Raw genomic sequence first — 16,305 nt, 5'->3', positions numbered from 1 at the left:
TTAATAATGCAAATTTACCCGTGAACATTCATTAAGGAACAGGGGTAAACTTCTCACATATCAAGGACTGCTGACTGATTATAGCCGAGTCGAACGACAGCAGTGTGACACCTCTTTGGGGAGAAGTTTTTACATAGATCGCTTCGTATCATGCTTGGGTGCGTTTAGATGTTGAAAGTAATAATACATAGAAACCATTGTGCAACATTTCAGCTAAATCGGGAGCTGTATTAAGCGCTTTGAAATCCGCACCAAATATGGTCCCCCTCGGATGCTATTTAGATGCAGCTGTCATATATGTATACCGGAAGGCCACCGTAGTGCAAAGCTAACATGTCTGCCTACGACACGATCAGCTTGAATCATGGCGAGAACATCAGAAAAAAATTGTCTGCGGTGATTATCCCTATAGCCTAGTACTGACTTTGACTTTTCACACGAACAACTGTCAAAACGCATTATAAAAAATCGTGACGAAGATAGTGCGAACACATTCCGGCATGTTGCTGCATTAGGATAAATGGATTGAATCAACTCTGCTTCAATACTTTTGTTTCTGTTGTGTGTTTTTTTTTTTGCTTTTGTTTCTGTTCTGACAAAGAAAAAGAGTCCGTCGGATTTGGCAATAATTTCATAGGCATTTTCGCTGTGAAAGAAGTCACACAGCGACATTTGTGAGGTACTTTGCCATGTAAAAACCTGTCCTAAAAAAGGGAGAAGTTCGGACTAACCTGTAAAAAAGGAGGTCCCGTATCAATGAACCAGACAGCACCCATGGATATATGGGAGGTACGCGCAACCCTTGTCCCTAGTGGAATGTTGATGGTCAAATTTGCATTTGCCACATAGACCGATCTGCTAATTTATGAGTCTATAAAAGCCGTATCTGTTGCTAGATTTAGGCGAACCTAATATGGTCTAGATCGCACCATATTAATGTACACTCATAGAAAAAGTCTGCTGAAAATAGCAAACACTGTCTGCTGACTGTTAGTAGTTAATTTTGCTACCATTACAGCAGTAGTTTTGCAATTTCAGAACAACAGGCCTAATGCTGAAAGTCTGTTGTTTGCTAAAAATGACTGCTGTTAGATTTGTCAAAAAAAAATTAAATAAAAGCGACATTATTTGGAAAGAAAATGAGAAAAAATTGGTTTTGGTCACGCACCGTCACTTATATTATACTTTTGTAGTTGATGTTTTTTGCACATGCTGTTTGTAAAAGATTTTTGGGAACTGGCGCATGTGCGCTGCGTTTATAATATAGTAAAAAGAGCCATCGTTATTGTACAGCACTTATGCGTCATAAATATCAAATAGGTATAAATCACATATGCGGCATTTCCCTGTTTAAAATATCTTTGCACTGTTGTTGTTCTACTTTATTGCACACGAGAGATGTATTGTTGTTGTGTTAAAAGGCAAAATTTCAGAAAAACCAAAAAATGTTGGCACATGCAGATTTAAGGAAGTTTCTTAAATGATATATTGACCAGTAGGCAAATGGAGATGTGTGTTTCTCTTAGGTAGACCAAAAGAAATTTTGGAACAGTCAGCCAGAGAGGAAGTTCTTGAATGAGATATTGGCCAATAGGCAACTGGAGATATGTATCTCAGTAGCTCTTTACATTTCATATGGTTTTCCATAAACTATCGATATAAGTAAGAATGAGCTACAAAACCAGAATCTATGACAAAGTGGGCACAGGATTCACAAATCAGTGAATCCTTGTGTGGGCATTAGCAGAGCAATAAAATTGTTGAGAGATTTTTCTTTCGTAAAAAAATGCCCAAAGTAATCAAAACTCTTAACCGGCTGTAAAATGCTAAAATAAATAATTATTTAAATAAAAAAAAAACAAAAATGTTTTCATTTCGGCATTTTTTTCTTCAATCTTTGGCAGTACTTGGCAATGGGGATGTCAACTTGTTCTGTTTTTACATGAAGTCTTTGTTTACGTTTTCTCCTGTTTGATGGACAGATTTGACAACCTTAATGATGTTGATGGGGCCTGTGCACTTTATGTATTTACAAGTGTAAAAAAATATGTATGTATATCCAGGATTCACTGAATAAATGTTAAGCCAAGCGATTAGCCGACATACAATTTTTTTTTAATTTTTGGCAATACTTGGCATTGAGGATGTCAACTTGTTCTCTTCTTACATTCATGCTTTGTTTACGTATTTTCCTTTTTGATTACACTTTCAATCGGTAGATTTGACATCCTTAATAATGTTCATGGGACCTATCTACTTCATGTTTTTAACCTTCTATTAGTGAATCCTGATGTATTTCCCTCAAAGAATATAAATTTTGAATTTAAAATCAGCAGACAGTGTTTGCTTATTTCAGCAAACTTGTTTTTCTGAGTGTATTTATAATTAGGTAGGATAATGAATGCATCAATGGTGGTGGGTATCTAAATTTCGGCACAGCCGCACTCCAAACACAAAGCAAAGCGAGCGTCATTTGTGCAGCCACACGTAAATAAAATTTTTAGTCATAAAAGTTAAAATTTTTCAACTTTTACGAGTTAATTTTTTTTTACATTTGTTTGCAGAGTGTCATTTTTCAACGCGACGCATTTAAAACTAAAATTTATTTTCCCATAATATCAAACAAATTAATTTTCACAACTATTCCGAAAGCAGAACAGAAGAGTTTCCTTCTTAAATCTAAAATATTTCAAATATCAATTAGAACAACTCTCATAACACTCATTCTTAACCACAATTATTGACACCTCCCGAATAATAAACAGAGCAATTAGAACAGGAGTAGAAGAAAATCAGAAAGAGATGAATAAAAAGCACAATAAACCAGCCAAACACTCCCACTCAGCCGAGCCGACATTCATACTCGACCATTGTCTTGATAAATTGTTGCTAGCCACACGGCGATGGCCCAGCAAAAAAACACCCTCTCATTTTCCATGTGAAACCACGTTTCTGTGCGCGCTGCGCTTTAAGCGATTTGCTGCGTATTCTTTGTGTGAGCGAGCCTATCCCTTTAACCCTCCTATTTTATTTTAAGATATAATGCAAATCGAGAACAAACCCACCGCACGTTTTCATTCATTGATTTGTCAAGAGCCGTTGCCTTGCGGGGGGAGAATACTGTCATCCAGCAAGCCAACCCAGCCATTCAGTCAGCAAGCCAGCCATCATCATCATCAACTAGCGGAACAAACACACCCAAGGTCGCATATCATCCACCACGCCCTAGCAAGATACGCCTCAAATTCATCAAAATGAACAGGAATTCAGCATTTTTAAGCAAACACTCGAGAGAATTCTCCTCACTCGCTCTTTGTTATGTTTGTTGGTTTGCTCAGCAGCTGATGGCAATGTCGATGTTTTTTGTGTTGCCCCCTCTATGATTTGTTGGTGGCATGTATATGAGGACGAGGGTGTGAGGGTGTGTTTTATTGTATTTCCTCTTTAGCTTCGTTCGAGGAAGGTGGCGTCAAGTTCGTATTTATACTACCATGGGTGTGTTTTATTAGCAGATGTTAGGGCTTCGGCAGTTGGCATTTTGTATTTGTTGGTAGCTACCTTTATCTGCTATAACATTTAATTTAGTTTTTAACATTTATGACTATAATACTACTACTTAAACAAAGAAAAAATTCTTAATAAAATTCTTGAAGATAGGATAAAGTTCTACACCGGTATTCACAAAACTTAGTGTGAATTTGAAATAGGTCTTTTGTTTTTAACGAAAATTTTATTAAAATGTTGGCTTTGGGAAATCTTAATTAAAATACTGTCTTCATAGAAAATTTCATTAAAATTTTAAAAAATTTTTGATTTTAGAGAAAAATTTATTAAAATTTTGTGTTTAGAGAAATTTTAATAAAATGTTGTCTTTGAGGATTTTCATCAAAATACTGTCTTCAGAGAAAATTTCATTAAAATTTTGTCTTTAGAGAACATTTTATAAAATTTTTGTCTTAGAAAAAATTAAATTTATGTCTTGATAGAAAATTTCTTTAAAATTTTGTCATAGAAAATTTAATTTATATTGCATTTGATATTTTGCCTTTTAACAACATTTTCTGAAATTTTGTTTTTTAGAAAAAACTTCTTCATAAATTTTTTTGAAGAGAAAACTTCATTCAAATTTTCTCTTTAGAAAAAAAATTTTTGAAGAACTTATCATGCATTTTGCTTTTAGAAAAGATTTCTTCGAAGTGATTTCGTAAGAAAAATTTTATAAAATTATGTCTTTGGATAATAAAGGGTGATTTTTTTGAGGTTACGATTTTCATGCATTAGTATTTGACAGATCACGTGGGATTTCAGACATGGTGTCAAAGAGAAAGATGCTCAGTATGCTTTGACATTTCATCATGAATAGACTTACTAACGAGCAACGCTTGCAAATCATTGAATTTTATTACCAAAATCAGTGTTCGGTTCGAAATGTGTTCAAATTTTGACAAATTTTGTTCAGCGATGAGGCTCATTTCTGGTTGAATGGCTACGTAAATAAGCAAAATTGCCGCATTTGGAGTGAAGAGCAACCAGAAGCCGTTCAACAACTGCCCATGCATCCCGAAAAATGCACTGTTTGGTGTGGTTTGTACGCTGGTGGAATCATTGGACCGTATTTTTTCAAAGATGCTGTTGGACGCAACGTTACGGTGAATGAACACATTTCGAACCGAACACTGATTTTGGTAATAAAATTCAATGATTTGCAAGCGTTGCTCGTTAGTAAGTCTATTCATGATGAAATGTCAAAGCATACTGAGCATCTTTCTCTTTGACACCATGTCTGAAATCCCACGTGATCTGTCAAATACTAATGCATGAAAATCCTAACCTCAAAAAAATCACCCTTTAGTAGCGACCATAAATAGGTTTTAGTGGAAATAACAAAAAAAAAAAAATTCAAGCACACCCAAATATTTTAACCCCTAATCGTTTTCTTGCCATCGAAAATCGAGAGATCGGAATGTATTAATCAACTTTTATGTGTGACGATTTTATGATGTTTTTTCAAAAAAATGTGACGATTTTGACAACTTTTTTTTTAATTTGGATGCCACTCGGACGATAACTTGATATTATTGCTCCAATGTCATAGCACTTCTTTCCTTTTATCATATGTTTGCCTAAAAAGAGATACCGGGAAAAGAACTCGTATGTCCGTCTGTCGAAAGCACACAAACTTTCGAAGGAAAAAAGCTGGGCGCTTGAAATTTTGAACAAATACTTATTATTAGTGTAGGTCGGTTGGGATTGGAAATGGGCCATATCGGTCTAATTTGTAACCAAAACCACCGGGAAGCACTGGTTCGGTATCTCTTTATAGTCATACAAAGGATGACGGATAAAATTTGCAATGCTATTAAGCTATATCATGTTATGGACCGATTAAGGTCTTACTTGGTTTGGATGTTGGAGACCATAGTGGAAGTCATTGAGCAAAATTTCAGCCAAATCGGATAAGAATAGGGAGATCGGTTTACATGGGAGCTATATCAGGTTGTAAACCAATTTAGACCATACTTCCATTCAAAATTTCAGTTAAATCGGATAATAATTGCGCACTCTGGAGGCTCAAAAATTTACGATCACAGATACTTATATGGCAGCTATATCAGGTTATAAACCGATTTAGACCATACTTGGCATAGTTGTTGAAAGACGAAACAAAACACTTCATTCAGAATTTTTGCTAAATCGGATAATATTTGCGCACTTTAGAGGCTCTAAAAATCACGACCCCAGAAAACTATAAAAAAAAGAAAAAAATTTAAAAACGCTGCAAAAAGAAAACTCTAAAACACTCCAAGAAGTTTTCCTCCCTTCCACCACAGGATGGGGGTATACTAATTGCGTCATTCCGTTTGTAATTGATCGAAATATTTATCTGAGACGTTCTAAGTCGATCTAGCCATGTCCGTCTGTCTGTCTGTCGAAAGCACGCTAACATTCGAAGGAGTAAAGCTAGACGATTCAAATTTTGCACAAATACTTCTTATTAGTGTAGGTCGGTTGGGATTGTTAATGGGTCAAATCGGTCCATGTTTTGATAAAGCTGCCATATAAACCGCTCTTGGGTCTTGACTTCTTGAGCCTGTAGATGACGAAATTCTCGTCCGATTTGACTGAAATTTTGCACATGGTGTTTAGGTATCACTTCAAACAACTGGGCTAAGTATGGTTTAAATCAGTTCATAACCTGATATAGCTGCCATATAAACCGATCTGGGGTCTTGACTTCTTCAGCTTTTAGAGGGCGCAATTCTTATCCGATTTGGCTGTAATTTTGCAAGTGGTGTTTTGGTATCACTTCCAACAACTGTGTTGAGTATGATTCAAATTGGTTCATACCCTGGTTGAGCTGCTAGAGGGCGTAATTCTCATCCGATTTGGCTGAAATTTTGCATGACGTGTTTTGTTATTACCTTCAACAACTGTGCTAGGTATGGGGCAAATCGGTACATAATTTGGCATAGCTGCCATATAAACCGATCTGGGATTTTGACTTCTGGAGCCTCTAGAGGGCGCAATTTTCATCCGATTTGGCAAACATTTTGTACAACGGCTTCTTCCATGAGCTACAACATACGTGTCCAATATGGTCTGAATCGATCTATTGCTTGAAACAGCTTTCATATAAACCGATCTCCTGATTTTGCTTCTTGAGCCCCTACAAGGCGCAATTCTTATGCGAATGGCTTGAAATATTTTACAAAGACTTCTACAATGTTCAGCATTGAATTCATTTATGGTCCGAATCGGACTATAACTCTAACATAGCTCCAAGATCATAACAGTTCTTATTCATTATTCTTTGTTTGTCTAAAAAGAGATACAGCGATACAGATAGAACTCGACAAATGAGATCCATGGTGGAGGGTATATAAGATTCGGCCCGGCCGAACTTAGCACGCTTTTACTTGTTTTATAATGTGTTTTGACGTTTGTTCGGGCGAAAAGTCGAAGTCAGTTCTAGGCTTTGCGGAAAAAAGATGCTATCGGACAAGGTTGTACAGATTTTCGTCCAAACTATATTTTCCTACATTTTCAAGTGCGGCAAGTATGCAGGGATAGACTTTATGTGCTGTTGATAAAGGCAATCCCTGCATACTTGCCGCACTTAACCTCAGCAAAGCTGGGGAAAGCCGAATACCATCAGTAGGCTTGGTGATAAGAGATTTGGTACTATGGTGTTTTGATTCTGTTGATCATGACATACTTTTATCAAAAAGTGATAATAATTTCAACTTATCATTTTCAACCCGGAATTCGCAAATCCTTATTAAAAGTTTTAATCATATTGTATTTTAAAGATTTTTTGTAACGCTTGTCAAGACTAAGGAATGTTTTACCAAGTAGTCTTAAAAATATCGCAGTATGTCAACATACCTTTAAATCTAGATTTAATATAATATTGCTACGGGCAAACCAATTAAATTTTTCTTTCATTACTGATGATAACTCAGTAAATGTGTGGCTTTTGTAGTGGTGGCCGTCCCCTCCCTCGCTCTCCTTGCAGGTTCCAGTCCAGGACATTTCTCGCTATATCATCGCAGGGTCGGTGTAGGATATGACCCAACTAAGTCTATTTTCTCTTCCGGATTTATACACCGACAGGGGAAATGTTTGTTCTTATTTGCAATTTGTCATTTGAAATACGGTTTGGCCAGAAAATTCGAAGCATTTGTCATATGCAGCGATCTATGAAAACTTGGACTTTACGGGTAGTAGCTTGTGTCAAGCTCCAAGTTGTACAAATAAATAATAAAATAGATTTCACACTACTGTTGAAGATTCTGACTTTTGTATTATGTGAGATGTCACTGCATCATCAAATACGTACGCGAATGTCTGCCTCTGATCCTCCGCCCTTTGTTATTTTGCTGCCAAGATAGTAGAAGTTGTCAACGGTGTCTGATTTGATGTTCCTATCCTCATCAATTTGGTTATGCTATGTTTATTCTCGCCTTTATGTGCTCCAAGCGATGCGCAAAGAGGCATATATCATCCGCTTAGTCGATGTCTCCGAGGAAGTTTATACCCCAGCCTATGCCACAGGGTGCCTCAGCGTTAGTTTCTTGGATGCCTCTTTTCAACAGCGCGCTCCACATTGAACTTCGTGAAACTGTCTCAATAGGACGCTCAAAGTCAATGAATAAAAGGTATAGGTGTGTATTAAGTTAATGTGGTCGGCCGGTGGCCGAAAATCTGCCTATTTCTTCCTCAAAATGCTGTCAAGTGCAGGCGAAATACGTTGCAGAAGAAGGCTTGCTATCCACCTCCATTTCTTACACTGAGCAAGATCGCCCTTCTTTGGGATTGTGACCATGATCCGCTTCTTGCATTCCGTGGGGACAGCATTTCTATCCCAGGCCTCCCTGATTATTGAGGTGAAAGCTTGAGCTATGGGGTATGCCCAAACCGCAACAGTTCAGCAGGTATATTATCAGGGCCGACTGATTTGCCGTTTTTGAGTGAGACCATAACGGCCTCAATTTCTTCGCAGGTGAGTGGGCCGTAGATATAGCCCTGCGTGGGTTTCAGTGCACAGGGGGATAGGAAGGTCGGAGCTTACGTTGCTGGTCCTACGGAGATGAAGAAACCGCGCCATCGCTCTAATTGCTGTTCGGGCGTTGTTAATTTCGATCCGTCGTCATCTTTTAGTATTGCCGTTGGCCTTATATTACTGCCGCTCATTTATTTTACTGGCTCGTAGACACCACGCATGTTTCCAATATTAGCTGCATTTTCGGCTTGCTCTGTCAGCATATTAAAGTATATTCGCTTATATTTTATATATAGGGTGATTTTTTTGAGGTTAGGATTTTCATGCATTAGTATTTGACAGATCACGTGGGATTTCAGACATGGTGTCAAAGAGAAAGATGCTCAGTATATATTTGTTATCTATAAATGCTAGGCCAGCTCGGTGATGTTTGATTAATATAATATAAATGAAAACAAGTGAAAACGTGCTTAGTTCGGACGGGACGAATCTTATATGCCCTCCACCATGTATCGCATTTGTCTAGTTCTTTTCCCAAACAAAGGATAAAAGAAAAGAATTGTCATAATATTGTACCTATATCAAATTATTGTCCGATTCGGACCATAATTGAATTGAATGTTTGAGACCATAGTATAAGTCATTGTGTAAAATTTCAGTCAATTCGTGTAAGAATTACAGCGGTCAAAAAAAGTATTCATCATTAGCAAAATTGATAATAAATTCACTTATTTTGGGTAATTGAAGAAAATTTAAAGTAAACAAATAATGCAGTTTTATGCAATAGTTTATTTTTCGTAATATGTTTTAAAATAAATTCAAAAAATAAATTTAATTAGCGCAAAAAATGCAATTTTATATAATAACACCAAAAACAGAACAAAAAAAGTATTCATCATTGATGTGCTATCATCAAAGTCAAATTCAAATATTATTTGGGAATCCCCCTTTTCTGTTTTATTTAGTAAAGGAGGCTTTGCCCTTGACAGCAAATATTTAATTTCATTGAAAATATAGTTTTTGTCAAAATGGGTCGTAAGCAAAACGAGGTTTCTGATGAGGTAAAAGTTTTGATAATAAAACACCACAGGAATGGTTTAACTCAAAAAACTATCAGTGAAATATTAAATAGACCACGATCTACTATACAATCCATCATCAGAAAGTGGACAGAAACGAAAACTGTTGACAATAAACCAAGATCTGGTCGACCAAAAGCACTTTCAGTTGGAGATGTGCGTTGGCTAGTTCAGAAAACTCCGAAGACAAATGCGACCATTCTTCGTAAAAACACTATGGAATATTTAGGGAAGGAAGTTACTACACAAACAATTCGAAATACACTCAAAAGGCATAGTTACAGAGGAAGAACTGCACGTAAGAAGCCCTTTATAAATAAAATAAACCGAGTGTAAAGGCTAAACTTCGCAAAAATGTATGTAAAACAGCCCGAATCATTTTGGAAAACAGTCATTTTTGCAGACGAGAGCAAGTTTAATCTTTTTGGGTGCGATGGAAAGGTCATAGTGTACAGAAAACCAAATACAGAGCTTGAAGAACGAAACACAGTTGCTACTGTAAAACATGGTGGAGGTGGTTTAATGGTTTGGGGGTGTATGGTGGCTTCAGGAGCGGGAAATCCTGAAATTATTAATGGAGTAATGGATCATAAGTATTACATTGACATTTTAAAGAGGAATTTAAAAGATAGTGCTGTAAAACTTGGGCTTGGTAATAACTTTCAATATTATCAAGATAATGACCCCAAACATTCTGCTTTAAATACCAAGATGTGGATGCTGTATAACTGCCCCAAAGTCATTAAAACTCCTCCTCAAAGTCCCGACTTGAACCCAATTGAACATCTTTGGGAACATCTCGAACGCAAATTGAGAACGCGCAATTTTTCGAGCAAGAGTAAAATGCAACAGGTGATAATGGAGGAATGGACTAATATAGACCAAAATATAACCGCTAAATTAGTCCAATCGATGTCAAACCGTTTAAAAGAAGTTATAAGACGCGGTGGTCGAATAACAAAGTATTAATTTTTTTAAATTATGTTATTTACTTTTTTGTTTTTTTGCAATGATGAATACTTTTTTGTTTAATTTTTTGTGTTCAGCTGTAAAATGGCCCTTTTTGTTCCAATAAATACTATTTTTTTCTTTAAAAACAATGAAATTGTGTACATATATATCACACAAGCACTACTGCATCATTAGTTTAATATGTTTTTATTCCAATTGTCTTTTGTAGACTTATTAAAAAAAAAACATTGAATGATGAATACTTTTTTTGACCGCTGTACGTCCTTTAGGGTCTCAAAAAGTAAAATGAGAGATCGGTTTATATAGGAGCTGTATCAGGCTATAGACCGATTCGGTGTCCATATTTGACACACGTAAGTTGAAGGTCATGGGATAAGCCGTTGTACAATATTTCAGCTAAATCGGATGACAATTGCGCCCTCTAGAAGCTCAAGAAGTCAAGATCCAAGGTCGTTTTATATGGCAGCTATATCATGTTATTGATCGATTTAAATCATGTTTGTCACAGTTGTTAGAAGTCATAACAAAACACGTCATGCCAAATTTCAGCCAATTTGGATAGGAATTACGCCCTCTAGACGCTCAAGAAGTCAAGACCCCAGATAGGTTTATATGACAGCTTTATCAGGTTCAACCATATTCAGCACAGTGGTTGGAAGTCATAATAAAACACCTCATGCAAAATTTCAGCTAAATCGGGTAAGAACTGTGGCCTCTAAAGGCTCAAGAAGTCGAGATCCAAAATCGGTTTATATGGCAGCTATATCAAAACGTGAAAAGAAGTGAAGAGTGCTGGCTAGATCGATTTAATTTTAATGTCGATCAAGAATATATATAGTTTATGGGATCTTCGACGAATATTTCGAAGAGTTACAAACAGAATGACGAAATTAGAATACCCCAATCCTATGGTGGTGGGTATAAAAAAAATAAAAGTATGAATATCACATCTCAATACTGTCAAATTGGGCGGATGTTTTCAGCTGTTCGCGCCATCTCTTTAAATCCACCTTGACTTCTCACATGTCAATGAGTGCAGTCCAATTCAAATTTAAGCTCAAGGATAAGAGGCCTCCTTATATAGCCGTGCAGTCCGATTCATGTTAAGACTAAATGACAAGGGAGCTCCTTATTATAACCGGTCGCCACCTCTTTGGAGAGAAGTTTTTACATGGCATAGTACCTCACAAATGCAGCCAGTATTAGGAGGGAATACCCACTGCTGAAATATTTTTTCTGAAGGTCTCGCCAGAGCGTCATAGGTGAGCATGCTAACATCTGCATTATGGTGGCCTCCAATTCATAATTAATTCATACAATCGGATACTGTCCGGCTCCAGTCTGTAGCGTGCTCTATTACAAATAGAAAAACCAAAAGCCTTATTTATAAAAAAAAACCTTCGATCTAAATTTACTTCAAGTTTTGGTTTCTTACGTTTAACATTTAACTTTTTAATAACTAACTAATAAATATGAGTTTTTCATTTAGAATGGGTAGTAGTGATCATCTGCTCCCTTAGACAGTTTAAGTCCAGTTATGTTATAGCTATATATTTGTAGCAACAAATCAAAATCCAATCGAACCCACTTTAGTAAGCGGGCCTTAGGACAGGCTTGGCTATCATGGCCCATTTGGCGACTTCAGCTTATAAATTCTATTTTTTCGTTTGGAATTTAAACACATTTGTGAGTTATATTAGGCTTTTTTCCAAATTGCATGAACTTTCCATTAGGCAACAGTGTCTTCTAAGAGGTGTCCCGTTCGGACCCGGCTATAAAAGGCAAATGTCTAGCAAATATCGTATCTACTCAAGAAAATAAGGTGAAATATTTGGTTCGGATTTGGATAAATATTTTAAATTTGATATTTTTGGGAAAAAAAAAATATTTATTAGATTTTCCATATATAATAAACTAATGATAGTCATCCTCATCGTCATCTTCAGAATTACCATAAGTATCGTCCCGTATATCACGGCCCTTTACGCGTTTTGATGACGAATCTTCAGATCTCTTTTTTCTATCTTCTCCACCAGTCTGTAGACCATCAGCCCATTTTCCTCGAGGAATATCGGAATAAGAACTCGGATCCATAGGGTCAACTACTTCGGAATTCTCCCTCTGCCGTCGCTTGTAATTGGAATAACGATCGCGATCCCTTTCCCTATCTCTATCCCGGTCTTCCCGATCTCTATCACGATCTCGTTCATTACGATCACGTTCTCCTCTATCTCTTCGCTGACGAGCTACTCTATCCAAATCACGAGATTTCTGTTTGCGTGGCAAAGGAGCGGATGGACTGTCTGCTACCTCTTGCAACGATGGAAACTCATGAGAGTTCAATGTACGGGGTGAATTTGATTTCAATGAGGCCGTTATTATTTCATCTACTTCTCGATGATGCCGCGATTGAGCCGTTTCTTTAATATTTGCATCATTGTCGCTGTGTTCCTCAGCATCGCTGTCTACTACAGTTTCTCCTGACGACTCCTCCATTTGTCTCCTAACTGCAGCTGCACATTTAGTTATCTCCGATTTTGGATGTGTAGGTGGTAGCCAAGATACAACATTGTCTGCTTCACAAGCAAAATAATAACAGCCGCAACCAGGATCATACATTTCAACCCATCCTTTGGAAAGCGGATATTTTCGTATCAATCGTTTATAGCGTTTCATGTACTCTGCAGATGGCTTTGGTATGCCTTCGGACCAACGATTAACGCAATATAGAGTGCATTTGTGCCAAATATTATACTTATTTGGACAACATTTATAACCTGCCGTCGAGTTGGCTTCGCCCATTCTTGTCTTCATTTGCGCCAGCCAATTGTTATCCTCAACCGGCTTACGAACTGTGTCCTGGTCCAAATCATATTGAGAGGGGTATTGATAGTCATCAGAAGTGGTTTGCGTTGCTGGCTCAGCGTCCATTTCATCGTAGTCCTCTGCAATAACCTCTTCATTGTCAGTGGAAGCCACTGGAGGCTCTGTCAAGTAATATAGCATTTATGAATTTCTAAATCACCAAAATAGTCATTTGAGCCTTTTACCATTTTCCTTTTGCAACTTTTGTTTTTTAACTAGGCCACGCTGAGCCAATCTGGCTAAAAGAGCCGGCGGAAGACTCATTTTGTTTTCCTCTTTTATTCTGTATCAAAAAATAAATATGTATAATCAAATGCTGAAATTGCCAGCTGTTAAGCTGGGTATTCTGTTCAGATTTTCGAGCGGAATGCTGTCAAACTCGATAGTTAAAAATAGGTGGAAAAGTAGTACTCTGCTTACAATGAGGAAAATGGCAAAAAAAATCAGTGGCAATACTTGCAACCATTGCCGGAATAATTTTTGTACATTTTATTGGTTTAAATGGTTCGTTTTTCATTATTTAAGGCTGGTACAAAATATATTCGCTTTTCGCTATATTTTTCGTTTACTTTAATTAAGATAATAGATTTTGAGGCAAAACTACTTTCTGATTTCATTCAGCAAGACATTTCATTTTTATTTATGGTAAAATGTTAATAAAAGTGTTATTTTATCATTGTTATTTGTGTAGTGTTTCAAAAAGTAATCGCGAAAATCATTGGTTTTCAACGGTGGAAAAACGAACAAAGTACAAGCCATTATTTGGGAAAAAAATAAATTAATTTGACAGTATACGGAAGTTTGAAAGCCTAGTGCTAGGCAAATTTATACAAGGTAAAGTCATTAGCCCAACAACCACAAAATCAACTATACATCCCTGTGGGAATGGTTACGCAAATTCCCAATAGGCTGTCAAATTTCTTGACACTTCCTAATTGACATTCGAGTTTTTTTTTCATTATCATGTGTAGCAGCCAATAGATCAAAAGATTAATGATTATAAAAGTGTAAATCATAAGTTAAAACGATAAAAATGTGAAAAAAGAAACGAAATGTAAAAAACTTCAAAATCCAAACAAAGCATTTAACGTTCTAATGGGATTTGGATACAACTCTGAAATTGGAAAATTTGATTAACTTTACTTTCTAATTGTACTAAGGCCTAAGGCTAATAGGAATTTGTGCCGCCATCCCCACAGGGTTGCAGGTAGCGTAAAGAAAAACAGCTGAGTATAATTTTTTTCATCTGTCAACGAGTTTTGGTTGTGTGTCAATGCGGATTTAAAAAGGTGGTCTCACGCGAACAGCTGCTACCAGTCGGCCAGGTTTCTCTTTCTCTTTGTTGTTATATCCTTTCTCCCATATTCTCTGCTCATGTACGCACATGTATACACACACTCACACAAATTTCTTTGCGTGTTGGCAATTACCTTGATGACAACATGGCGGACTGCACCAAATGATTTGTGGTCAAAACATATTCATTATGTCATTTTGTGGTTGTTGTACAAATGAGACCACCTTTAATTGTTTCGCCATGGTTGTGTGTGTGCTTAATAGTTAGGAACCATACAACACCCAAACAAATAAAAATTGTGCGAACTAGTAACATACCAGGATGCACTATTTAGGTGAAGTCATGCGAACAGCTGAGTATAATATTTTTTATTTTTGTTTTCATTTTGCAGTAAATCTAAATGTCAAAGGCTTGATATCACAGCTGTGATATTTTTGTAAAATCTTGAAACGATGCTCTATTTGATCCGATATTCCACACATGAGCAACAAAACAGTGTTATAATGACGAAAATACAAATATAAAACACATTTGTAGAAGATAAATTGTAAAACAAAGTATATTTCTAAAACCACTTTGACATTTCAATTTACGGGATTTACCACTCAAGGTTGTTTCGTTGGGGGTAGATCTTTGTTGTTGTGCTAATGACCCTACCTCTTAATTGTACCATGTAACATACTCAAAATCAGAGTTATACTATTGGGTTGCCCAAAAAGTAATTGCGGATTTTTTAAAAGAAAGTAAATGCATTTTTAATAAAACTTAGAATGAACTTTAATCAAATATACTTTTTTACACTTTTTTTCTAAAGCAAGCTAAAAAAAACTGACAGAAGAAAGAATGCCATTACAGAGTCACAAGCTGTGAAAAAATTTGTCAACGCCGACTATATGAAAAATCCGCAATTACTTTTTGGGCAACCCAATAATTACTGATTTTGACAGATAGTGCACTCTATTTTTTGTTGTTGGCTGTCTTATGCGAACAGCTGAAAACAGGCTACTGACCCTGCCAGTTTTACGGTATTAAGATGTCAATAATGTGTTTGCATTAACAGCCATGATACAATTAAGAGGTAGGGTCATTAGCACAACAACAAAAATCTACCCCCAACGAAACTACCTTGAGTGGCAAGTACCATAAATTGAAACGTCAAAGTAGTTTTGGAAATAAACTTTGCTTTACAACTTATCTTTCTCAAATTTGTTTTAAATTTGTATTCCCATCCTTATAACACTGTTTTGTTGCTTATGTGTGTAATATCGGATCAAAAAAAAACCCCTCAAGATTTTAGACAAAAAATCGCAGCTGTGTTAGCAAGCCTTTGACTTTTAGATTTATTTATTGTTTACATTCCTAACTACAAGGCCAATCAAGGCCTAAAAAAAGCCTGAATAATAATGCTAAATTTCGAGGCATTCATTAATATGCCGGATTAACTTTTAAAGGTTAAGCCAAGCGATCAGACGACACACTATTTTTTACACTACTTGGCATAAAGGATGTCAACTTGTTCTCTTCTTACATTAAGTCTTTGTTTACGTCTTCTCCTATTTGATGGCATTTTCAATCGGCAGATTTGACAT

At 36.4% G+C, this 16,305-nt stretch overlaps 2 protein-coding genes across 2 annotated transcripts in view; both read right to left on the bottom strand.

The window, feature by feature from the left end:
• The window catches only part of LOC106092674 (microtubule-associated protein futsch), a 379,860-nt gene that overhangs the window by 310,657 nt on the left and 52,898 nt on the right, over nt 1-16,305 (bottom strand). The window lies entirely within an intron of this gene.
• LOC106092821 (uncharacterized) lies at nt 12,383-13,770 on the bottom strand. The gene is made up of 2 exons (XM_013259749.2): nt 13,605-13,770; nt 12,383-13,541 (listed from the first exon to the last, which is right to left on the bottom strand). Exons 1-2 carry the CDS (start codon nt 13,681-13,683, stop codon nt 12,469-12,471), a joined length of 1,152 nt encoding a protein of 383 aa, XP_013115203.1. The 5' UTR covers nt 13,684-13,770; the 3' UTR covers nt 12,383-12,468.

The sequence above is a fragment of the Stomoxys calcitrans genome, chromosome 4 (genome assembly GCF_963082655.1).
Source record: "Stomoxys calcitrans chromosome 4, idStoCalc2.1, whole genome shotgun sequence".
Lineage (NCBI taxonomy): Eukaryota > Metazoa > Arthropoda > Insecta > Diptera > Muscidae > Stomoxys > Stomoxys calcitrans.
Note: the sequence above shows the minus strand (reverse complement) of the source record. Positions and strands in the feature narration are given on the sequence as shown.